Raw genomic sequence first — 27,842 nt, 5'->3', positions numbered from 1 at the left:
AAAATTAAAAAAAAAAAAAATCCGGCTGTGGCCATTCACAGCTGTGTCTTGACTCTCAGTGATACATGCTACATGGAATTTTTGGATCGAAACAAGGTAAGTACGCAATAATATCTCGTTAAAATCGTGGCTTCTTTAATTCTGCTCTCGCGTGTTCTCGCCTCCAATTAGGGTTTTGCTGTTTAAAAAAATAAAAGAAAATTTAAATGCCTTCCTGTTCAAAATTTTTGTTCCCCCAGAAAATTGAGATTTTAAGCTTTCTAATGATGTATCACACATGCATTTCGGACAATTTTGAAAGTTGGCCAAATTGAGGGTCTCAGAGCGGAACTTCAAGTCACCTGAGTGTTTTCCGCCATATATACGTATATATATATATATATATATATATATATATATATATATATATATATATATAATCAGCTGGCAAATGAGTTTAAAGGACTTCTGGACTCATTTGGCCTCACCCAGTCTGTGAGTGCCCCAACTCATGAGCAAGGTCACACCCTGGATTTGGTAATTTCACTTGGGCTTTCAGTCTCCATCACAGAAATTGTGGATACTGCTATCTCGGACCACCTTCCCATCATTTTCGACTTCTCTGCCCCTTTTTCTGCCGGAAAGCCAATATCTCCAGCCTGCTATCAACGACGCATTACTCCATGCACATCAGGAGAGTTTGTGGCTGCTTTTGGAGACTTACAGCAGCATCCTGGCGCCGTGCTGCCTTCTCCTCTTTGCTCTGACAGTCTTCTCTCCATTTTCCATTCCACTTGCACTGCTGTCTTAGACTCCATTGCCCCTCTACGGGAAAAAAGCTCCAAACCCAAAGCCGCTCCATGGTTCAACGACACTACCCGCCTGCTCAGGCAAAAATGCAGGCGTGCTGAACGCCAGTGGAAAAAGGACAAACTCCATGCTTCTCTGCGATTGCTGAGAGACACCTTAGCTGCCTACCAGGAGGCCATAAAACAGGCCAAGTCTAGTTATTTATCTACCATTATAAATAACAGCTCCAATCATCCAAGACTCCTTTTTAACACTATTGATTCTGTTTTAAACCCACAACCCACTGTCTTAACTGATGTGTCAGCTGCCAAATGTGAAGAGTTTCTCAATTTCTTTCAAAACAAGGTCTCTTCAGTTAGGCAAAATGTCTGCAACTCTGGTTTCTCATCCGATAACGTACGTCCTTCAGAACTGCTCAATGTCTTTGAGCAATTTGAACATATTTCATTGTCATCCCTCACCGAAATAGTTAGTAGCATGAAACCCACTAACTGTCCATTAGACCAGTACTTCTCAAATAGTGGGGCGCGCCCCCTCCAGGGGGGTGCAGAGCGATGCCAGGGGTGGCGCGTGTGACCTCGGGGAACATGCTTTCCCCCCCCCCCCGTACTAGAATAAAGTGTACTTGCACATCCACTCAGTGGGTGGCAGTGGCGCTCTCATTTTCAAAGTGCGCGGCACTGCGCGCAGTATTTTTGAAGTAAGCAAGAGCACACGGAAGAGACTCATAAAGAGCTGGAGAGCTGTGTGCCGTTTTCAAAAGCCGTTTTACGGCCATGCTCACGCAGCGAGGGCGGTCTTCTCCGGTTCTCACATGTCCGCCCGAAGAGTGCCATTTTCGGCTTGGGATCGTCACGACGACCGCCCTCACCTACGGTTCTCCCTCGGCCGCCGAGAATGCGCTTTTTTTGGGCCGTTTGCCTTTTGGCTTTGATATTTAATAGAGTGGTAGACGAGGAAAAACCACCGTTTACTGTGTCTAAAAATGATTATAGCGGACAGCCGGAATCCAAATCAATTAAGACGCCACTTAAAGACAATAGACCCCAATCTCATTGATAAGCTGCTTGGTTGTTTTTCAGCGAAAACGTGCCGAATATTGCCAACAATCGTCCCGCTTTGTCAATGTTATATCAGTAAACCAGTGAGCACTTTTAGCATGCACAGTGCAATGTAACCCCACATCATTGCAAACTGGAGGTGATACTGGGAAGCAGCGAAAATAAAAACTGTCCTTCTGTCCAAAGACACTTTTTCCCCCCTCCTTCTATTCAGTTTTGTTTTTTCGGTCAAATTTTTTGGCATATTGTCCTCATGAGTTAATATTTCTAATCAATTTGAATTTGTTAGTATTTACTTATTTTATTTTTCAGTATCAAATGGTCAAAAATGTACCTTGAGTGTATTTTTACAGTTTAGATGTGATTTTTTTTTTTTTTTTTTAAATTCAGGCAAATTGATGAGTTAAGTCTTAAGTGTGTTAAGTCTTTTCTGTTACAAACAAAACAATGTTAATAAAGTTATACTTTATAAGTTGATCTCTGTTATTTTCTCTAATAGAAAAAAAAGGATAGGCCTACAATGTGAGGCAGAGGCGTACTTATAATAGTATTAGACAAATGATAGTATTTACAGTTGCGGGAGAGTTTGGGGGGGCGCGAAACATTTACGTCTTCCTTCGGGGGGCGTAACAGAAAATAATTGAGAAGCACTGCATTAGACGTAATACCAGCTAGGCTTCTGAAGGAAGTCTTTAGTTGCCTTGGATCAAGTCTGCTGTCTCTCATAAACCCCTCTCTCAGTTCCGGTTCTGTCCCAGCTGCCTTCAAACAGGCTGTAGTCAGACCCCTTCTTAAAAAAACCCATCTCGACTCCTCTGTGCTGTCCAACTTTAGACCTGTCTCCCACTTGTCTTTCCTTTCCAAAGTTTTAGAAAAAGTTGTTTTTATTCAATTGCAAACCTTCTTAGATACAAATTCCACCCTTGACAAGTTCCAATCAGGTTTTAGGTCCAGACACAGCACTGAGTCAGCATTGTTAAAAGTACATAACGACATTGCTCTTTCTGTGGATAATGGAAACCCGGCTATCCTTGTTTTACTGGACCTCACAGCAGCATTCGATACAGTTGACCATTCAGTCCTTGTATCTCGTTTAGAACATTTCATAGGTATCCGTGGTAACGCTTTAAAATGGTTTAAATCCTATTTACAACATAGAACATTCTCGGTAATGATTGGGGAATGTTCCTCCTCACAAACTTCTCTGTCTTGCGGGGTACTGCAAGGCTCTATTTTAGGGCCTGTTCTTTTTGCGCTTTATCTCCTACCTTTAGGATCAATTTAAAAAAAAACATGATATCGCTTTTCATTTTTATGCTGATGACCTGCAGCTTTATCTGCCCCTGAGACCTAACAAAAAAACTGCTCTTGCTAAATTGATGGGGTGCATATCTGATGTGAAGCAGTGGCTTGCACAAAACTTTTTACACCTTAACGAGAGCAAAACTGAATTTATTACTTTTGGCACACCTTCCATGATGAAAGCCCTTGAGCCCAACTCTGGCGCTTCGGCTGACATTTTTAAGACACACGTTAAAAATCTCGGAGTGATATTCGATAGCAGGCTTAACTTTGAAAAACAGATTAGTTCCGTTGTAAGAGCAAGTTTTTTCCAGCTTCGTCTCTTAGCCAAAGTGAAGCCTTTTCTTAGTCGCCACGACCTTGAAAAAGCAATTCACGCTTTTATAAGTTCAAGGCTGGACTACTGCAATGCACTTTATGTTGGCCTACCCAAGTCCTCGATCTCTCGGCTGCAACTTGTTCAAAATGCTGCTGCTCGATTTTTAACAGGTACACCTAGACGTGAGCATATTACCCCCGTGCTATCATCACTCCACTGGCTTCCAGTCCATTTTAGAATTGATTTCAAACTTTTACTGTTTGTTTTTAATTCTATTAATGGCCAGGCTCCATCTTATCTATCGGAAATTTCAACTTTTCGTAACTCTGGCAGGACTCTTCGCTCGACCGGCCAGCTTCTTTTAGATGTTCCAAGGTCAAAACTTAAACAGTGGGGAGACCGATCCTTTGCGGTTGCTGCCCCCAGGCTGTGGAACAGCCTTCCCCCCGAAATCCGCACCACCACGGATGTAGGTCTTTTTAAGTCTCGGCTAAAAACACACCTTTTTAGACTCGCCTTTTACAAAGATTAGGATAGCCTGGTTTTATTAGCTTAAGGGCTTTTTTAATGTTTCTTTTCGATTTTATCGGTTTTATTGTTTTACTTGCTGGAATTTTATTGCGATGCGCTCTTTGTTTTATTTTATTTTGTAAAATGTCATTGTATAATATTTTCCTGCCTTTTATTTATCTTGAGCCATGTTTTGTTGTAAAGCACTTTGGGGGCCTTTCGGGTTTTGTAAAGGGCTATATAAATAAATTTGATTGATTGATTGATTGATATATACATACCGTAATTTCTGGACTATAAAACGCACCTGATTATAAGCCGCAAAATTTTAGAAATAAATCCTCATATATACCGTACCTGACTATAAGCCGCAGGTGTCCATATTTTAACATTGGCTATTCACATAGATGTCACACAGAAATATTAGTTGATCAAAAATATATTTATTAACCACATCCACTTTAATCCACTTTACCTTGCCTTCTAAACTTTAAGTGGATGAAAAAATGGTTAACAGCTAGTGCTAACTCTTATATAGCAGCTTTGTTGTAGCATACTGTTGCAATAAAGTCCTTCGAGTGCCAGCTGAAAATGGCTAATCAACGCTAGCATCGTCTCTTGTCGTAGCAAATAGTGGATGCCCATCCATTTAAAATTGTTCTTTAGTAGCATCTTATAATATCTGATGGAGCCATATTCATCCATAAAATCCTGAGTTTTTGAGTAAATCTGACGCGCATCTTGCAAGTTTTGTCGGTGCTAGTGTAGCGGTTGATCCATAAAAAAGACGCTTCCTTATAAAAGCCGCAGAGTAGAAATGGCGAGAAAAAAGTATCGGCTTATAGTCCAGAAGACGGTAAGTAAGAAAGGTATAAATAAGTAAGCAAGTCCTCATGACTCTTACATTCTGTATGTTGAAGTGGAACATATTTTGAAGATTTCGCAAACATTGACTTTTTAAATTATAAATGAATTAATCAGTAGCTGAACATAAATGAACAAAAATAAGTATTTCTTTTTTTTTGTTGTTGTTGCAGAAAACACATACACATTAGAACCAGTCAGAGCAAAATATCCAGTCAGCCCGTCAGTCAGTAGAACCAGCAACTGAATTTGTTCAGTCACTGTTGTCCCCTTCAACTTCAAACGGATTGGATGTCTATGGCTGTCAATGAGTTAATTTGGGGGCATTTCAGGTCATTTCCTGGTGATTTTGGTTTACCTCATATTTATTTATAGTCACTGAATAGGAAGTGACCCGGGAATTTCCCAAAATGAATAGGAAGTGACCTGTGAGTGCCAACAAATTCGTAAAGACTGGTTGAATGAACGGCTTTTTCATTCGCCCCGTTCCAGTCAAAATGGAATGGACGTCCAGTGCCGTCATGGCAGCCAACGTGTAAAAATAGACACTATTCTAATGGAAGATTTTGGTCGCGACTTATTGGTTCTTTTTTTTATTTTTTTTTTTTTTTATTTATTTATTTTATTTTTTTAAGTGATACCTTTTTAAAACGTTATATTAATTCTTGGCTGGAGCATATTAAATCTTTCAGGACACAAAGTATTGCAAAATACTGTATCACCATGTCAATATTTGTCACACACCTGGTATACAGTACTGTACATTGATAAATGTATCAACTGTATCACAGAGCCCGTGGACCACTAGTACAGTAGTACAAGCAAATTGTGTGGGTACTAGCACCTTTTGGCGTACTCCGAAAAGTCACGCCCTGTCATGTAATTTCATTAATGATCTTGGTTTCTGAATACCAATCTATTGTGGTGTTTTCTCAAATGAAATATGATAGTTTATTATAGTATTCTTTAATGGCTGGCCAGCCAACAGAGGCAGTAAATTTCACTAATGACTTTCTGATGATCTTTAATACTCAATTTAGAAGGAAAGGAAATGCCAGGGCCAATGGAAAGGTTAATGTAACGTTCACCCACTAATAAATATCAGAGAACAATGAAATTGAAAATGATTCCGTTATTTGGTGGTCACCCCCCCCACATGCCCATACACAATTTACTCACTGATATCACAGTGACTACTAAATTAGATATTCAATTTCAATTTATAGTAATGAAGTGAATGAAATGGGTTAGGGAGTCAGGGGGTGTGCGGTATTCAAAGTAAAGGAATCATTTCCTTTGGTCGTTTCGAAATAACATTAGTTTACTTATTTAATTATTATTCAACTGATTAAAAGCTAACAAAAATCTTTGAATGAAATTGTAGATGCAAAAATAAATGCCAACTGAACGCATGGTCTTGGATTTCTTTATTCCATTAAGTGAGAGTTATTGTTGGACATTTTTATGTTGGTAAATGCTGCAAATTCCAGTGAAGCGAATAGCTTGGTCTCACTACGAAAGGCTATGCTCATACTGCAGGATATGTTCATGCACTATGAACAGTCTAATTAAGATGTTCTCAAATCGGACCCAGGACTCTTTCATACAGTGCTAAGAAAAAGTATCTGAACCTTTTGGAATTTCTCACATTCCTGCATAAAATCCCCACCAAGTGTGATCTGATCTTTGTCAAAATCACACAGATGTAAAAACAGTGTCTGCTTTAAATAAAACCACCCAAACATTTATAGGTTTTCATATTTTAATGAGGATAGCATGCAAACAATGACAGAAGGGGGAAAAAATAAGTAAGTGAACCCTCTGCCTAAGTATACTTAAAGACCAATTGAAACCAATTTTTACCAAACTATTTAAGTCAGGTGTATGCCCAATCACTGATGAGTGGCTTAAAGCTGTGCTGCCCACTGTAAAACACACACCTGGTAAGAATTGTCTTGATGAGAATATGCATATATGGCAGTGCTGTCATGTCCACTTATGGCCTGCATGAGTTTCTGAGGTTTTGACGCCCCTTGCTGGCGCTAGTTGTAATTAGTTTTGAAACATTCCAGCACTTTAGGGGATAATACTACACTTAACTTGCATGGATGTAGTAGGGCTGGTGTCAAGAGGTAACAAGCTATATACTAAGCTAATGCTATGTTCATGTAAAATTTTATCTTAGACAATGATAGACCATAGACTTAAAGTCCCTACGACAGGATAAAAAAAGTCTCAAATAGCAATATTATGTGAATTAGAATCATATTTTGAGACGATTCGACTATAAACAACAATTTGGCAAAGCGCAGATGACGAGAAATTAGTCTTTAAATCCGCTGTTTAGCCACGCCTACCATTATAGGCCTGTAGCGTCCCCAACAGGAGGATGACGTCGGCAGGGTCATGGTTTCATTTGATTTAGAATTCAGCCCATTGAGGGGAAATTACTCAGAATGAGGAAAATGCGACGAAGAGAGCCGCAAAATGTCATTGTGTCAGTCTCTCTACTCCAATATTCGTAGTGTTGGACGGCCCCCGAACTCGTTGGACTCGTTCCCCTGCTGTGGGCAGGAGAGCATGTTTGCCGGGGAAGCAGCTGGAGAATGATCGCCGGACAAACCGGTCGACGTCGGAGGAGCGCGTAGCTGCCACATGGTCAACACAAATATGGCGTAAATTAATGCTTAATAACACGGCGAGGACGTAAACAGCGAGAAAGCGGCGTGCAGCTGTTGTGTGCAGCTAACAAGGGCAGAATGTGCCTTAGGAGAACTTTTCTACATGTCCTTCCATGATCAAAGGTAAGTAAATATTACTTTATTTAAAAAAAAGTTTGTAGTGTTTCCTTTGTAATCGCTATATTCGTGGCCATTTTTAACACAGAGTTGCAATTTCACACTTGTTCTGGCCGATGTCGGACTGAACAGGAACTTTCTGAAACCCAAAAAGGCTCGCACGCCTCTCCCTGGTGCAGCTTCAAAAGCCTGCAGCCGTTTAGCTAGCGTGATGCAAAAAATAAATTAATTAGCAAAATCAGCTGAATCCGCAATCCATCTGCATGCTAAAAAGCAATACTATATTGTGATATGCTGACCCGGGTGGCGTCACATTCGCATTCGTCCTAAACCCGAGACTGGAGCCAGAAATCACTCATTTTCATGGTGCGGGATTCAAAAATTGGATATACAAAACGACCGCTTGCACACACATCCAAGCGGTCCATTTCATTCAGGAGCGTAAAACACCACGTGAAATATGAAATAAACATGCTTTTTGGTGTCATACACACTTTAAAAAAGTATTGATGGGGCGCAGGGCCGATTCATAGGGGGCCTATCTCTGTCAAAGCTGACCGAGTGAAAACACAGACAAAGAGCTTTTTCCGTTGAAAATTCTTGTGAATAAATTGCTTAAACAATGAATTCTTTATAGATATCGACATAAAACAGTCTTGGTTAAAAGCAACAACAAAAATAACGTGCAGGTAGCATTTATTTTACGTAAATATGGCGAAGTATAATGCAAATTCTGTAGCGGCTAATTTCTCCCACTGATTTTTTTCACGTTTCAAAATGCGTGCATGATACGAAAGAAATATTCATTACCTTGAATCCTCGAACAAATCACTCCTGAGACAATCCTTCCTGTTTGTATGTGGTACAACTTTCGTACTTTTATACATAAATCCGCGTTAGAGCGCTGTATGTGACGGACTACGAATAAATAAAGCGGAGTGTTGGACGGCCCCCTTCGGGACGGCATGATGCAGTGAATAGGGAATGTGTCATGTCAATACATTATGAAGTCTATGGATAGACATACCTCCACCCAGGCCCCATTCTTCCTGTACCTCCTTTCATTGCTTTGTAAAAACCTGACAGCTTGAACCTTTTCATATTAGGTCTTAAATGTCGTATGGAGAGCAACAGAAGTCAGACAATCATTTATTAATAGTGCGAGCAGTTAACACAGCGAGGTCACAGGTTCAGACAAGAAGTCATTTTGAAAATAATAATTATCATATATACAGTGGGGCAAATACGTATTTAGTCAACCACTAATTGTGCAAGTTCTCCCACTTGAAAATATTACAGAGGCCTGTAATTGTCAACATGGGTAAACCTCAACAATGAGAGACAGAATGTGGAAAAAAAAACGAAAATCATATTGTTTGATTTTTAAAGAATTTATTTGCAAATCATTGTGGAAAATAAGTATTTGGTCAATACCAAACTTTCATCTCAATACTTTGTTATGCACCCTTTGTTGGCAATAACGGAGGCCAAACGTTTTCTGTAACTCTTCACAAGCTTTTCACACACTGTTGCTGGTATTTTGGCCCATTCCTCCATGCAGATCTCCTCTAGAGCAGTGATGTTTTGGCTCTGTCGTTGGGCACAAGGACTTTCAACTCCCTCCAGAGATTGTCTTTAGGGTTGAGATCTGGAGACTGGCTAGGCCACTCCAGGACCTTGAAATGCTTCTTACGAAGCCACTCCTCTGTTGCCCTGGCTGTGTGTTTGGGATCATTGTCATGCTGAAAGACCCAGCCACGTCTCATCTTCAATGCCCTTGCTGATGGAAGGAGATTTTCACTCAAAATCTCTCGATACATGGCCCCATTCATTCTTTCCTTTACACAGATCAGTCGTCCTGATCCCTTTGCAGAAAAACAGCCCCAAAGCATAATGTTTCCACCCCGATGCTTCACAGTGGGTATGGTGTTCTTCGGATGCAATTCAGTATTCTTTCTCCTCCAAACACGAGAACCTGTGTTTCTACCAAAAGGTTCTGTTTTGGTTTCATCTGACCATAACACATTCTCCCAGTCCTCTTCTGGATCATCCAAATGCTCTCTAGCGAACTGCAGATGGGCCTGGACGTGTACTTTCTTCAGCAGGGGGACACATCTGGCAGTGCAGGATTTGAGTCCCTGGCGCCGCATTGTGTTACTGATCGTAGCCTTTGTTACTGTGGTCCCAGCTCTCTTTAGGTCATTCACTAGGTCCCCCCATGTGGTTCTGGGATTTTTGCCCACCGTTCTTATTATCATTTTGACGCCACGGGGTGAGATCGTGCATGGAGCCCAAGCTCGAGGGAGATTATCATTGGTCTTGTATGTCTTCCATTTTCTAATATATGCTCCCACAGTTGATTTCTTTACACCAAGCGTTTTACCTATTACAGATTCAGTCTTCCCAGCCTGGTGCAAGTCTCCAATTTTGTCTCTGGTGTCCTTCGACAGCTCTTTGGTCTTGGCCATAGTGGAGTTTGGAGTGTGACTGACTGAGATTGTGGACAGGTGTCTTATATACCGATAATGAGTTAAAATAGGTGCCATTAATATAGGTAAAGAGTGGAGCCTCATTAGACCTTGTTAGCAGAAGTTAGACCTCTTTGACAGCCAGAAATCTTGCTTGTTTGTAGGTGACCAAATACTTATTTTCCACTCTAATATGTAAATAAATTCTTTAAAGATCAAACAATGTGATTTTGTTTTGTTTTTCCCCACATTCTGACTCTCATGGTTGAGGTTTACCCATGTTGACAATTACAGGCCTCTCTCATCTTTTCAAGTAGGAGAACTTGCACAATTGGTGGTTGACTAAATACTTATTTGCCCCAATGTATATGGTATATATATATGATATAACATACACTGTATGATATATGTATGATACTGTATATATACTGTGTATATATACTGTGTACATATACATATACATATATATACATACATACATATATATGTGTATGTATATATATATATATATATATATATATATATATATATATACATACGCAGACAGACAGACAGACAGACAGACAGACAGACAGACAGACAGACAAATACCACATCATCACGACAGGTGAGGAAAACATGTTCATGAAGGCAAATGTGGAACCAAGCTGTGCCACCACAAAGACCAGGTGTTTTTGTCGCCATGTGGCCGCTGTGTTATGGAAGGTATGTTCTTCCTATCCCTGCGTTTTCATGTGCCCGGTGCTCAAAAAATACTCAAGCTAATATCTTGCACATTAAACAACTTGTTGCTTTTGATATTGTTATTAGGGGGATGATTGGAGTTATGATGATCTTTAATATTATTTACTACAACTACTGTATCTGCTGCTAGCCTGTTGCTAATCAGTACGTGTAGTATGGCACAGTTATGTAAACGCATAAATGCAGGTGATAAAAGACAACTTGACTTGTACCTTGATAGACACAAATCGAGACTACGTGCCTTCCACTTTGATGATGGAAGGCTCGACTCCTGGGGGCGGCTGTGAGGCAGGGGCTAGGACAGACGGTGGCTTGCCTCGCGGTGGACCGTCAGCCTGGTCTGGAGATCTAACTCCTGTCTGAATGCCACCGAGGGTCTCGTAATATTGGTTGAAAGTTTGGCGAGGCTCCCTTAAGCACTGCTGTCTGATAACACATTCCTTGTATGCTCAACCTTCGTTAATATTTCTCTAATAATTTTATAAATTGTGATTTATTGACCTGTTTGCGCATGCTCCAATCGTTTTAAATAAAACAAGAAATGGAATCATGTTGTCCAAATGTTTTATTGCCAACAATATCTGCATTAAAAAAATGTCATACTTTTTTTGTTTATATGTACATACCTTGTAGTATTTCCTTCTAACAACAAAATCCGTATAAGCCCTTCTGCATTTGGCAAATGTAATACAATTTTTTAATTTCCCCTCATTTTGGTCCCTCAAGTGGCCGGTGTATCAATCTACATCTCACGTCAACACAGGTTGACAGTTTGTTATAATTTTGTCCACGAATGACCAAGGGAGTGATAAGAACAATCATACAAACTCATCTACGTCTCATCTGCGTCGTGCTGAATCCGTTTTTGGAGATTCCGTAAGTACCTCTGCTTTAATTCTGCAGTTTTAACTTTGTCAACACACTATTTATAACCCCTAGCAAAAAGTATGGAATCACTGATCTCAGATGAGCACTCACTCAGACTTTTCATCATGTAGATCAAACTCAAATAAAAAGCCTGAGAAAATAATGAATTAGTTCATAAGTGCAACTCTTTAGCATTCAGCAACACTAAAAGAAATTAATTAAAATCATTGTGGTGGTCAGTAAATGTTACTTTTATTTGATGGATAACAAAGCTGTATAAAATTTCTATGTAAACTTGTGCATTTATCGAAGATTTAACAGTGCCTTTGCCTGACATGCAGCCCCATATCATCAAGGACTGTGGGAATTTGTTTTCTTCAGGCAGTCATCTTTGTAAATCTCCCTGGAACGGCCCCAAACAAAAGTTCCAGCATCATCACCTTCTCCAATGCAGATTATTGACTCTTGACAAGGTGATGATTCTTATCCCTTCAATTGAAAATATGTCATTTTCCAAGATGACAATGCATCATGCCACAGAGCTAAAACTGTTAAAGCATTTCTTGGAGAAAGATTCCTCCAGTCAATGTCATGGCCTGCAAATAGCCCAGATCTCAACCCCATTTAAAACCTGTGGTGGAAATTGGACAAAAAAATGGTCCACAGCAAGGCTCCTACCTGCAAGGATGATCTGGCAACTGCAATCAAAGAGAGTTGGCCCCAAATTGATAAAGAATACTCATCAAGTCCATGAAACCATAAGTCTCAGAGACTGCAAGCGGTCATAAATGCCAGAGGTGGTGCTACTAAATATTACAGATGTGTTTTGATTGTCATTTCTTTGTTTGTTTCTCATGATTGCGATTGGAGTGATTCTCTATTTATTTCCCTGCACTTGCTCTATAAAAGTAACATTTACCTGACCACCACAATGTTTTATATTCATTTCTTTTAGTGTTTCTGAATACTAAAGAGTTGCACTTTTAAACTAATTCATTATTTTTTCAAGCTTTTTATCTGAGTTTGTTTTACGTTATAAAATGTCTGAGTGCTCGTTTGAGACTGGTGATTGCTATTTGCTAGGAGTTGTACTTCAACCGCAATTCATGTTGTTCTTTCTAAACCGGAAGTTCGGAGCAGACATTTTCCAAGATGGCGCAGCCCATATTTTGCTCAGGAAACTTGTCTGTTAATTTTTTTTTTTTCTTCCATCACTCTTGGTTTTCTTCGATTATTAAAAAGAAAAAAGAAAAAAAAAATCCTGTTTTGGGGGGGGGGGCCTTCACCCCTGTATATTGTCAGCCACCTTTATTTTTCTTTTGATGTGGCCTTATACATTGTTTACATATTCATTGTACATTTATGTGTGCACTTTCCCATTTCGCAAGAAACAGGCCACAACAAAGACACTGTTTATACATCATCTTTGAATATGGTCAACTGAACTGACACAGCAAGTACGACACAGCCTCTTTTCTCTCACTCTTTCTCTCAAATAGGCAACACATGCAAAAGCACTCACTAATGAACACACCACTGTGGTTTAAATGTTCACCGTCCCCCCGCCCCCATCCTGGCTATTGCTCACCTCCTCCTTCGTTACCCTCCCACTCTATCAACCAAACACCCTCCCTACCTCCCATCATCGTTCTGTCTCTGTCTTTCTTTGCACTTGTCTCTTCAGTCAAGGAGAAACTAATTGGAGGGAAGAATAAGAAGAAGGAGCTGTTGCGAAACTAAGCGGAGCAAAGTTATAGCAGAATGCCACAAAAAGGTAGGCCCACTCATGTTTAAATTTGCTTCTCATTTTTCCCTTAATAGTCACGCCAACATGCAGACGCGACTTGAAAGTTAAAGCTTTCATTTTACGGAGAACGAAGATGATGGAAATGGGGATTTAACAAAATATAACGCGTGATTACATGTTCACAAACACATTTAGGCTTATTTGACCACTTTCTTCTGATGGCAACTTTTTTTAAGGGAGGTGCGATTTTTCTTCATTTCATAATCTCAATATGAAGAAAAGCAACAAAACCATTTAAATGGTGGGTGGCCTTTTACACACAAATGATAAACGCAACATAATAAATCAAGTCATTTTACATATTGTGCTGACTATTTATTTTACTGAGCAAAAAAATAAATAAATAAATTTTGCAAACCAAGTCTGAGATTCTTGTCTAATTTAAATTTAACATTCTTTTGAAATTCGTTCTTAAACAGTTGGAAATGGTTGAAGTTGTTGATGACGATTTCAACTAGTTAATCAAAGCCTAGCTATTATTATTATTAATATGATTATATTTATATGGACATCATTAATTTCCCTTTACTCGAGCACCTCAAAAAAATCCTGATTATATGCAAAACCCGTTCGGATGCGCGCGGGACCGCCTGAGCCACGAACAAAACGAACTGAATTTAATTATTATTTTTGCTATTAATAAACGTTTGCTAATTTTGCCTGTGTCTGTCGCCTTCCCCTTTTCCAGGGGAAAATTAATGCATGATCCCATAACATTTCAATAATAGATTTTTGACATTTTAACACCCGAGCCGCTAAAAAACAAACAAAATCGTATTTTTTCGAACAACTACACAATGCATTTAAATATCAAAATGGATGAACCGTAGAGGAGCTAGTGTTAATAATGATAATAATTAACACAAGCACTTGTTGCAGCGGACTATACTCTTGACTGCAAAGAAATCGGGCCTCGCTTAAATTAATGTAATTATTATCATTCTAAATCACATAAACCTGTATTTTGTAGCAGGAGTTGTAAAATGTATTTCATTGATTGTAAGTGTATTTAGGTTCTGAACACTTTGCACTTTAGTTTAATGTCAATTATTATTAATCATTTATTTTCCGTTCGACTTGGATCAGAGCCGAAGCAAATTATTACTTTTTTTTTTTTGTAAATGTCTTTATGTCCATCAACTCCCTTGTCTGCATCACATCAAACTCCAAGCGGCTGAATGAAACGTTTATATTTGTCAGGAGTGTGTTCAACAGAACTCCATTATGTCAGCTATACTGGTCAAACTGGGCTCCCTGCTGCGGTTTTGTCGCGCTGTTTTTCTCCAGCCGCAACTAACGAGGCAAAGACACCGAAATTCTGCGGACACACAAAAGCGGCCGCGGCGGAGCTCCGGCTTTTTTCCCCCGGACTCTTTGTCCAGCTCTTTCACTGGTTTGACCGTGCTGTGCGGCGAGGACAAGGTGCCCGCAGCCGGCCGGCGCACTGTGCGCGCTGCCGGAGCAGCTTCACGTTCATTTGCACTTGCTTAATCACAAGCGCTTGAGCTGAAGAAAAGCTTTCTTAAAGCGAGTAGAAAGGACTTGCTTGGATGCGTTACATCAATGACCTGTAACATATCACATCAAGCAGTCAGTTTCTTTCAGTTTAACTAAAATTTTACAAGTAAACAAAATAATTGATCATTTTCTACAAATCTATTTCGAATTGATTAGCGTTAGAGTCTAAAACTGAGGGAAAATTGGAACGTTTTGGCAGGTTATGTACATTTTAAAGCCCGAAACATTCTTATTATTTTATTATTTAGGTGAATGAATGAATAAACAATTATTATTATATAAATCAAGGGCGTAGGTTTGGTCTCAACATTGATAACCCATGTAGACTTTTTGCTGGGGACAGGACATTAATAAGACCAAACAGATTGGGTGAACGGGGGTCAGGGTACATTTCTCACGAATATGAACCTAATTAATTAACAGGCTAAATGATCAATGCAAAGTAAATCTGTATTGATTTATACCAACTTTCACGTGTATTGGTTCAGGTGATACACTGTTTGATTCAAACGATTGTTTTAAAAAAAAAAAATTCAAAAGAAACATTTCGAAAACTTCTAGAATAAATGTATAAATTTCATGAGCAAATTTAAACTGCAATATTTGAGGATAACTTTATATCTATTTATATTATTATATAATATATTATATATCATCAACATATACAAAATAAATACAATTTAATAATCTCTAAAGTATCTAGGAATGCAAAAACAAACAAACAAACAAACAAACAAAAAACAAAATAAAAAACATGTGTCTTAAGACCACGCAGTTAAAAAAATGTATTTTCATGGGAGAAAGTCATTTTTCAAAATGGATGATTTCCCCCTTGCTTCATACAAAGGATTTTTTTATATATATACTATGCAAGGAACTACATGTTCGTCTACATTGTCCATCACCACAAGACTAATAAATACTTCAAATAAATACTGTCATCTTCTTCTTCCTTATTTTCATCTCTAAAGTGCATCAGTGGGTTGAGCAATTATGGAAAAAATCTAAATCGGGATTATTTAAATAACTTTTTACCTCAATTGTGATTAATGTATGATTACGTGAAAAATGTCTGCATAGGCTGCAAATAAAAATCTTTTTAAATAAATAATGTAGACAAAACAGATTATTGAACGGGTTTCAGGGCTTCATCTCTTACGAATATGAACCAATTAATTGATAGGCTAAATGATCTATGCAAAATAAACCTGTATTGATTTATACTAATGTCATGCATAGGCGTAGTTTGACTTTTGTGGCAGGAGGAGCAAAACATGCTGATGACCCCGAAACGGAGTGTCAGCAATAAAATAAACTTAAAGATATATGTTCGGATAGTAGCTTAGCCCATGCTCGTATCCCAGCTGTGTGTGAGTGTGCGTGTTTGTCTGTCCCTAAGGTGCTAGTCACATGATATGTGCGAAAAATAATTTTGACCCATTATGAATTTTTTTTTTTTTTTTTTGTTCATTTCATTCATTTTTATTGTGTGGTTTATTGCTTTATAAATTTTATAGACACCATTTAACCGGCAAAGTCATAATTTTAAACTCATTTATAGGAAAGTCAGTTACATGCAATGACATTTTCGGCCACCAGGGGGATTTGCCATCACCAGCCCCCCCCCCCATAATCTCCGCCTATGATTTCATGTGTATTGGTTCATGTGTTACAAACTACTGAAATATTTTGAAGTGCAAGTACCTTTATTAAAAAAAGGGGGGGGGGGGCGATCCAAGAATGGGTGCACTTCTGGGGGACACTAGAGCACCCCTAGACTGCAACTAAAGTATTGTAATGCAAAAGTGATTTGGGAAAAAATATTGAAAATAAATCTGAGATATCCCAGGAACCGATCTACATTTGAGGCATACTAGACTCAAACCAAAGTGCTCTCATGAAATTCTGATGTGTGATTTCACTTTTACAGATATTTTTCATGTCAGTTCATCTTCATGTCAGTGTCCCCCTGAAGTGGACCCTGTTATGTACGGTGTTGTGGGTACGAGGTCTAGAGAGAATGCCAACAACCCATTCTTGAATAGCTCCCCATAGCTTTTTTTTTTTTTTTTTTTTTTTAATACAGGGACTTGCACTCTGAAGCCACCGCGTTGAATTACGGTAAGGCACATAATGGAAACAATGATACAAATGAGGAACAGCTAGCTTGACTTAGTGTTCCTTGCGGAGGCTGGCCTGATCAAAGTAGTTTTTCAGTTAGGAAGTTCGATGTTATGCTAACTCTGATGCAGGTCGGACTTTCAGGAGCAAAACTAGTGGTGTTTCCCCAACCTCCACAGCACTGACGTCTTTTCACATTACTTGCAATGGCTGCTGCTGGCCCCCCAAAAACCTAATATCCCTCCTCTTCGAAGGGGGCGACATGTTGTCGATATGAATCTGTCGGGGTTGTTTTAGTGTGCGTGTCTGTGTGGCTGGAGGGGGTGCGGGGAAGTCAAGTCATTAGCCAATCAAATGTGTGTTTGATGGGAAAAAAATGGAGCGGCATATTCAGCAAGTGAAAAGGGATAAATGGTAGTCTGAACAAAATGAAAATAATTCACTTACGGTAATCATGGTACGGTCAATTTTATTCTTACAACATATGGGAAGACAATCTAAATGACCTACACCACTGAACTCATTATATAATGCAAATAAGGTTGCTTAAAAGTTGGTGGGGACAATTTGAGCATCCTGAAAAGTTGGTAGTGTTATGTCCCTACTGTTTGTATGCAAACCTACGCCCTTGTACAGAATGCATTTACCGTAATGCTTGGATTACGCAGGTCATTTGACCACGGGAACAGGAACGTCCGCTGGCTTGACCGCAGTCACCAATTCCTACTTATTTTTCACCCAATACTTATTTTTCTTCACTATACATCACTTGCATAGATTGTTGAACAAAGATACGCTACATTATTTGAATGACTGAATGATTTATTTTCAGGCTAATTAGTTGGTATTCGATATTTTCCCATGGCAAGTTGTAGAACAAATTGGAATAATTGAACCAATGGATGCATTTTATGGTGTAATACATGTGATTTAATGCAAAATGAATATGTTCATTAATTCATATTCAGTCGTCAATACACTCAAAAGTTTTGAGACTCTTTGTCATTCAACTGAATTGAGAATAGTTTCAAAACCTTTGACAGTACAGTTCACATTTACTGATGCACTCACAATTTAATAAATAAGTAAATCTTGAGTTTGTAGCAGTGTACAATTTAAAACAGTCAGATCAAAATACGTTGACTGCATATTACTCTTTCAAGGGATTTTTTCGGTCTTCTTCTTTCCCAACAATTCTTTGATGAAAATTGACTCGAATTTGATGCACAACAGTTTTGACATTTGACTCAATGACAATGTAAATGTTGTTCATAATGTAAAGATAACACAACATGATAAATATGTTATCTGTTTGGACAGATTACAGAAGCCAAACAAGCTGGGAGAGCGGCGTTGCCTCCATGATGCGAAACAGTGAGTTTATTGATATTATTATTGTTTCCTTTCAACCTATAAAGCAATCATCATTTCAAAGTTTATGTGCATTAAGTAAATGAATTCTGGATGCTGAATTGAGATGCTGAATGTGTAAATGTAGTTTGGCTGACTGACTGACTGACTGACTGACTGACCTTTCACCTCATATTTTGGCTATTTGAGTTCGATGATGAAAACCATCTGATTCATGTTTTCTTTCTTATTGCTGGACAAGAGGTTCAAGCTGTCTGCAGTGAAGGTGTGTTGAATCCACTGTGTCTCTTTTCACTTGTATCCCTTCGGTAATCAGTATAAGTCATATATTTTTGACCATTTGGACAGACAAAAAATTCTATTCTCAGGGCCAGGGTGGGTTTAATTTTCAGGCCTAGAGTTTCATGCAACAGACTGGCCTCTTTATATCATGACCTACCTGAAATAATGTAGTTATAATAGTGTTGTCAAGCGATTAAAATCTTCAATTGCGATTACTCGCATGCTGTCCATAGTTAACTCACGATTAATGACACTGATTTTTAAATATATCTATCAGCACAGGAGTTGAAAAAGATGCTCCCCTTAAACAATTCAAATGTAGGCCTCATTAGAAAAAAAGAGTTGGGCAAATTTACACTTGTAAAGATGAATTAAACATAAACTTTTCCCAAATAACTTGAAAAAATGGCGGCACAGAGGAAGAGTGGTTACCATGTCCCCTCACAGTTCTGAGATCAAGGGTTCAAGCACAGGTCCTGGATTGAAATTCCATTTCATTTCTGGGGTACAATCTATTTTATTTGTATTTTAGATATCTTTATTTTGTTCTCATTGGTTTATTACTATCTATGATATAAAATTGTAACAACAATGCCAAAAAATGAAATGGAAAAATGAAATAATATGATTGAACTCACCAAAATGGCTGTCTCCCAAAGCACTTATATAGTTCAACCCATATTTTGGGTTAAGACCAAAGAACGTGGATTTCGCCCGGATCCTCCGTCTCTCCAAAAACAGTGAGCTTCAGGCGGCCACGACTACACAGGGCCGATTCATAGGTGGCCTATCTCCGTCAAAGCAAACCCAGTGGAAACACAGAAGTTGAAAATTCTTATGAATAATGCCTAAATTCCTGAATTCTTTATAGTTATGAACCTAAATCAGTCTAGTGTCTAGGTAAAAAACAAAAAACCTTGGCCGTTAGCATTTATTTTACGTAAATACTATGTCGAATGTGACGCTAGTCTTTTAGCCAATGTGGCGCTGCGTTATTACAATAAAGAGCTTTTTACAATGAAAATTCTTGCGAATAAATACTTAAATCCCTGAATCCTTTACAGACATGAATGTAAAACAGTCTCGATTCTTGGTTAAAAGCAAAAAACCGGGCAGTTAGCATTTATTTTGCGTAAATAATGTGAAGTAGGACGCCAATGCTGTAGCGGCTAATTTCTCCCATTGATTTTTTTTCATGTTTGAAAATGAATGCATGGTACGAAAAATATAATAATTACCTTGAATCCTCGAACAAATCACTCCTGAGACAATCCTTCCTGTTTGTATGCGTTACAGCTTTCGTACTTTTTCAACCTAAATCCGGCGTTAGATTGCTGCGTGCATGTTTCCGAATAACTTCGATTTATGCTAGGTGTGGGCAGGCCCCCTACCCGAAGGCGTGGCGCAGAGTCAGCGCCCCATGTCCCGTCAATATATTATGAAGTCTATGGCTGGATTTACGCTATTCTAGGGCAGTACTTCTCAAATAGTGGGGCGTAGAGCAATGCCGGAAGTGGCACATGTGATCTAGTAGAACATACTTTTTTGCCGTACTAGAATAAAGTGTAATTGCACATCCACTCAGTGGGTGGCAGTGGCCCTCTCATTTTCAGAGTGTGCATTATTTTTGATCCAAACAGGAGCACACAGCAAAGAGCACTGGATATATGAAAAGCTAAGACATGGAAATATGACGAAGCGTATGAAGTGTTTAGCTTTGACTTTTAATACAGTGGGAGACAAGGAATGACCAGTCGGTTTACTGTGTCTAACAATGTTTGCAGCAGGCAGCAGGAGGCCAAATCTATTAAGACATCAGTTAAAGACATTAGACCCCAATCACATTGATAAGCCGATTGTTTGTTTTTTTTCCAGCGAAAACGTGCCAAATATTGCCAACAATCGTCCTGCTTTGTCAGTGGCACATCAGTAAACCAGCAAGCACTGTTAGCATCATATAAGGTGGCATACCAAGTTGCTCAGTGCAAAATGACCCCACACCATAGTGAAAGGGGCGGATACTGCCTGCAGTAAAAATAAAAGTGCACCTCTGTCCAATGACTTTGTCGTTTTTCTTCTATTAATTTTTGTTTTTTCGGTCAAATTGTGTGGCATACTGTCCTAATGAGTTAAAGTTGCTAATCTATTTGAATTTATTCGTATTTAATGATTTGATTAAAGTTTATTTTTCAGTAACAAATGGTCAAAAAATGTACCTTATGTATTTTTATAGTTTGGATGTGTCTATTTTGTTTTAATCCAGGGTAATTTATTTGCTTTAAGTCTTTTCTGTTACAAACAAATCAATGTTAATAAAATTACACTTTATTCTTGTCATGAATGGCAAGCCGTTGTTGTAGATCCAATCACAGACTGGGAGACCAGGAATAGCGTATGTTTTTATTTATTAGGTACAACCAATGGAGCACGCAAAATAATGCAAACATAACAAAGTATATCTAAGGGAGCACGCCAGAAAATGAGAGTCTAAGAATGTAGAAGTACAACTACCATAATTTTCGCACTATAAGGCGCATCTGACTATAAGCCGCCACCCAGCAAATGTGACACGAAAACAGCATTTGTTCATAGATAAGCCGCACTGGACTATAAGCCGCAGCTGTCCTCACTGTAACATGAGATATTTACACCACAAGATATTAACCGGTAACACTTTATGAGACAGCGACATCATGCAACGGCCAGACGACCAAATGAACCACCATGAAGGTTTGAACCAATTGGCTGCAAAGCTTCATTGCTTCATGATGCTTCATTTGGCATCACTGCTCCCTTGGGGGAGACAGACTCAACTGCCTCAACTGCCACCTGCTGTCAATACTGTTCTTGTCCATCATGCCTCCTAGCATGCACTGCAGCGCTACAGATGTAAATAACAATCAAAATTCATGTTCTGTGCTAATTATTTCTTCGGTTACTGTTCCAGTTGTTTCATTGATCGCTAGTTAGGGTATCTGGTAACGCTTTGTTAAACAGTGGTGCCATAAGACTGTCATTAGACAATCATAATTATGACATGACACCTTCATGAGCATTGATAAATGCTTATAACAGATGTTATTTAGTGTTATCCGGCAAATGATCTCACTTTTGAATGGATGTAAAAAATCCGAGCTGGACATGAATGGAGTTAGTAACATAATTTGCCAGCTGACACTTAATGATCGCTTTCGTAAGCATTTAGTAATGCCCATGATAGTGTCATGTCATAATTATGACAGTCTTATGACAGTCTTCTGACGCCGCTGTCAAATAAAGCGTTACCAAATACCACAACAAGCAATTTATGAAACAACTGGAACAGTAACTGGATATATAATTATCACAGAAAAAGAATTTTGGTTATTTATATCTACATCATTAACCCAGATAAATTAACAAATAAGCCGCACTGGACTATAAACTGCAGGATTCAAAACGAAGGAAAAAAGTGGCGGCTTATTTCCCGAAAATTACGGTATTATGATCACAAAGTCTTACGTATAGAAAAATAGAGCACAAAAAATAAAAATGATAAAACTTGGATACAACCGTACGAACGTCGAGGAGCACAAAGATGATGACGCACACAGCGGTAAGCAAGGCAATCGTCCGACACAGCTGATAGACACAGGAGTCCTTAAGTACATTACGCTCCTAATGCGCCACAGGTGTGTAGCTTTGCCATGCCCATCCTGCTCAATAGGCTGCTGCAATCAAGAAAAAGAATACTGAGAACACGAACATGACAAATCTAAGTTGATCTATATTACTTTTTTTCTCTTTAATTTTAAAAAGGACACAATGTTATGCTGAGGTGTACTTATAATAATAATAATAATTTTATAGATAAACAATACTATTTACAGGAGTGCGAAACGTTTACGTTTTCCTGAGGGGAGGGGGGCATAACAGAAAATAATTGAGAAGCTATAGACTTCATAATGATATTGACGGGACACGGGGCGCGGGGCCGATTAATAGGGGACCTGCATTGTTGGCTTGGCCGTCAAAGCTGACCGGGTGGAATCACAAAGAGCTTTTTTCGTTGAAAATTCGTGTGAATAAATGCATAAATCCCTGAATTCATTATAGATATGGACGTAAAACAGTCTTGATTCTTTGTTAAAAGAGCAAAAAAACGGGCAGTTAGCATTTATTTACGTAAATATGTCAAAGTATGATGCTGGTCTGTAGGTCAATGTGACGGCAGCCTTACAGCAAAGAGCTTTTTCGTTAAAAAATTTTGTGAAAAAAACATATATGATTATTATCTTGAATCCTCAAACAAATCACTCCTGAGACAATCCTTCCTGTTTGTATGCGGTACAGCTTTCGTACTTTTTCAACCTATATCCTGCGTTGGATCGCTGCATGTGTTGCTGCATCCGACTGCGAATAACTGAAGCGGATTGTGGGATGGCCTCCTACTTGAAGGCGTGGCGCAGTGAAGGTGGATTCTGACCTGTCATTATCATTATAAAGTCTATGGAGAAGCACTGTGGTGACCGTATTTTGATTTCCAATAAAAGAAGACACAAATAATAGACTTGAATATTCCTCGCTGTTTTCTCAAAGTTTAAGGTACTTTATGCGGGTATAGTACCGTAGACAGAATATACTGTACATAGAGTGCCTACGGTACATACATAGATTTATATTTACTGTACATACATGATTAAATACAGGGTTTCCCCTAGGATTTTTTTTAAGCTGTGGTGGTGGTGGGGAGCCCTGCCATGTCGTGCCGTGGTAAAATTGTTTCTTATCATAACAAATAAGATTTTTTTTTTTAATATTTATTTTTCCCAAGAAGAACAATTGCAAAGATTTATTTGCAAAGTTTGCATCTTGCCTGGGAACACTTGATTTTCCTGGATGAAACAATTTGAGGCCTCATAAGGGAAATTAGCAACAGGTGATCCATTTATAGCAGTCGTTCCAAATTTCCTTTCCAAACAAAGGAAAATCTAAAAAATTATCGGGGCGCCCAAACTTTTGCATACCACTGTACATAATTAAATAATTTTTGTAAAACTTGTCATTCGAGGCAGATAATAACACACAAACTATATTAAAATGGATATTTAGTACATATTTTTGGAAAATAGTTATTCAATTGTGGGATTATTACAAAACATGTTTTAAGGAGAATGAATATAAATTACAGCTCACTTTGAATGAATTCATTCAATGCGAAACCTGCTCCGGTCCCATGGGCATTTGAATTGTGGGTGTATGAATACCCACATGCTCATATGTTTTTGAATGGATGTGTGTGGGTGTGTGTGCATGTGTGTGTGGAGGGGGCTAGGGGGTGGACTGAGACATTCGCAAAGGGAGCGCATCCAAATTGACGCCATATGTCAGTCTATTAATTGTATTTCAGTAAGGGAAAAGTGTTGCTCCTCTGGGAAATGATACTGTGATTAACATTTCTACTGCAAGATGATCACACTGATAACACAGTGTAAACATGTTGTGTGAGGCAACGTAAAATGGGTTGACTAGGAGAAATTAACCACGGCATACAAGTAAACCACTGATACAGGTCACAGTTGAAAGAATTTTATTTCTGTAACACAGAATAAATAGGAAAGAATTCTCGAGATTTTCAATTCTAGTACAAATAAGTGAACATGTGTGGATACAATTATGGTCAGACATTCATTAATTCTTTGTTTGGAACTGAGGCAATGATTTATCTGCTCTTGAAAAATGTAGAACCATGAAATAATTGTGGAAATTGTGGAAAAAATGCATGCGATGCAGGCTCCCTTTTGAGTTTGCCTTCATATTTACGGTCACGACGAAAATGTACTGTATTTTCCGCACTATACGGTGCACCTAAAAGCCTTCAATTTTCTCAAAAGATGACAGTGCCCCTTATAATCCTATGCGCTTCACATATGGATCAGTATTGGTCAATCATGGCAAGACATTCCCATTAGTGCAGCTTCCTCTAGTGCAGGGCTCCAGACTGTGACCAAATAGTAGCATTTTGCATCTAAAATTAGGGCCAGTGTGAGTATTTTATTCATGTACTTGCAAATGCGCAACCAGTAACATTGTGGGTTTTTTGTTATTGTTGTTGCTGACAAACTTCACGGTTAAATCCACTAGTTGGCGGTAATGTAATGAGCCGGTTTGCCAAGGGAAAATACAACAGAAGAAGGTGGAGGTAGGTCATGTGTGAAGCAGTCGCCGCTTGGCTAGCGGCTGGGTCAGCCTCTCCCAACTCGATGCTGAGTGAACTAGATTACAGGTAGTCCCCGGGTTATGAACGAGTTCCGTTCCTACGCTGCAACCAGACGTAACCAGAATTTGCACGTAAGTGGAAATCAACCCTTTGATCACCCCTAAATCTCAAAATAACTATCCAAAAACATGTATTATGCGTCATTGTACTGTCCTCGCCGAGACGTTGCAGCAAAATCCCAGCGAGCTAATCTCCGAAATGACTATGTCAGACGTCCATGTGGTTTGCTGACTTCATTCAGCTGCTCATGACATCAACACTATTAGAATGAAACTTAAATAAAAATGAAATGAAATTGTTTAATCTTCAATCACAGCAATTCAAATTTGCGTTTATAACTAGCTGCTGATAAAGCAGTAACAATCAACACAAACGATTAGCATGTATCAGTTACACATACACATAAACTCGCCCCAAGTATTTGACCACAATTGAAAACGCACAATAAACAGTACAAAAAGTGTTATATACAGGCGTTGTCTCTGTGGATGCTTCACAAGCAACACATGTGTGTGCAGACTTGCAGCTTTAAAGTATCCTCTCTCTCTCTCACTCGTCTCTCGCAAACTTCTTAGAGAGCGTTTCGTGTGTACATATGCTCTTACTCGCTTGTGGAAGTGCTACCTGCTCTGTGCCAAAATAAAAGCATGCATCATAAAACAAAAGTCTAAATTAAACATATACTGTATATGTATATATATATATATATATATATATATATATATAGAGAGAGAGAGAGAGAGAGAGAGAGAGAGAGAGAGAGAGAGAGAGAGAGAGAGAGAGAGAGAGAGAGAGAGAGAGAGAGAGAGATAACGTATATATAACAGGTGCTGTGAATTACACAAATTAAAGAAGCATCACATGATTTTTCAAAGGGTACCAATACTTTTGTCTGGCCCATTTTTGAGTTTTGTGTAAAATGATATGAAATGATTTAATTATTTTTCCATTCTCTTTTGTGTTTTTTCATTGCAAGCAAAATCAATGAAGATAATACTACCAAAGCGTTTGTAATTGCAATCATTACCTGGGAGAAATTGAGCATTATCTGACAGAATTGTAGGGGTGCCAACACTTTTGGCCAGCAGTGTATATTCATCTCGTGTCATCAATGGGACACTCTGCATCCATGTTATAGCTGGGTCTCCCTAAAAAACATTCCCATGTTAACCATTAGGCAGTATACTGGTTGATGTCACAACTGATAGAGAATAAAATATAGATTCATAAATTTGTAGTTTTAACCATTTATCATGAAAGTATTTATCGGATAAAACAGTGAAAATAAGAGGAAAACTGCATGTCGCTTTACAGTGTGTGCCCCTGAATCTTCTGCTTGAGCCCTTAAATTTTTAGGTTAGGGAACACTGTGTTCCTAGTAAAAACTGTTAGTCAGGAGCCCTGGCTTAGCTTGCACTAATAGTACATTTATTGAGGGAAAAAAATGCATAAAGCCGAAACGGTACGTCAGTGAACTGAACTATGTGAACTGTTACACCCTTTAGTATTTATTGAGCGATGATGAAATTGAATTTATCCTATCAAAGTCATCCTGTATGTCATCTTTGCCAAGCGTAATACTAAACAAAAGACGAGTTGAACTTGTACAGTTAGCTTTGGTGAAGCTGCATTTGACAGCTGCCTTTGTAGTGTATATTCACAGTTTTTGTGTGTTCGTGCTGATAATGTATGTAATATTTTAATGCCCTTTGAAGGGCTCAGTAAATCTGCAATATGCTTTTCTCTACTAAGCTATTAACAGACAATAGACAGTTGATTAATTGTACAGTAAATCCCTACTTAACCTGACCGGCGCGGCGTTACAGAGCATTAAGCTGCAAACAAACAGTTTGACTTCCCCTTTCCCCTTTTGGACCAGAATTTACCTCATTAATGGATGCTGTATTCATCAATAGGGAAAAGCAGGGTGGATAAAAAACTATGGTTCTAATGAGTTTTTTTTTTTTTTTTTTTTTATCTTTTTACTGATTTAAATGATATAATAAAAGTTTATAATACAGATTACAGTAACACTAATGATTTTAAGGAAAACAATTTTTTTTTTTTTTTTTTTTTTTTTTCCCTTCAGGCATGACAAATCCGAACAAACATACAGCATTTATATGTGTTTACAATTAATTCCCCCCGAAAAGAAAAGGGCAGACGGGAGAAGCCGAAGCTTATTTAAACCCGCCCCCAGTATACCATATAGGATGCAGAAAATATCGAATAACAATTTTTGAAACTCAGATTTTGTAGTGATCACAAGTTTTTTTGTTTTTTTTTACCATCCCCTCTGATTGTTCATTTTCCCAGTAGTCCATTGTCGATCGTGGCAATGTGCTCGTTATGTTGATTAGATCCAGTAAATTAGTTCATAATTCAGTGGTTAGTTTATTCAGTTGATTCGATCCAGAAGATAGGGAATACCTGCGGACCAATGGCAGGCCGTGTCCGCCACACCCCTTTCATCAACTTAATCCACGTCGCAGTTTTCATTCCTTGCTGCCTCCCGACGAACATTCATCTCAAGGTTGCGCAGCTTGATAATAAGTTGCATCGCTATTCCAGTTTTGGACTCAGGGCCTGGGGTACTGGTGTCGCTAGGTCCTTCTGACCACCTCATAAGGACCGTCCCAGCGTTCACTGTCCCACCTGGCACGATCTCCAATCCCCTGCAGAAGCCAGCAGCGCACCAAAAAGAAAACATCCTCCATATCGTTCCACTTCGAGTGTGGTCAGACACAGCGGCCGCCATCTAC

The 27,842-nt window shown here is 38.7% G+C and overlaps 1 protein-coding gene across 1 annotated transcript in view; it reads left to right on the top strand.

Annotated features, from left to right (window-relative positions):
• Window positions 1-13,483: 13,483 nt before the first annotated feature.
• LOC130916148 (paired box protein Pax-6-like) overlaps window positions 13,484-27,842 on the top strand; it is a 60,701-nt gene continuing 46,342 nt past the window's right edge. The window contains exons 1-2 of the mRNA XM_057836637.1: window positions 13,484-13,496; window positions 18,489-18,542. Of these exons, the coding sequence (XP_057692620.1) occupies window positions 13,484-13,496; window positions 18,489-18,542 (67 nt within the window). The remainder of the gene's footprint in view (window positions 13,497-18,488; window positions 18,543-27,842) is intronic.

This window comes from Corythoichthys intestinalis, chromosome 5 (assembly GCF_030265065.1).
Source record: "Corythoichthys intestinalis isolate RoL2023-P3 chromosome 5, ASM3026506v1, whole genome shotgun sequence".
NCBI classification, from domain to species: domain Eukaryota; kingdom Metazoa; phylum Chordata; class Actinopteri; order Syngnathiformes; family Syngnathidae; genus Corythoichthys; species Corythoichthys intestinalis.
The sequence above is the reverse complement of the archived record's forward strand: the minus strand, read 5'-3'. Positions and strand labels throughout refer to the sequence as shown.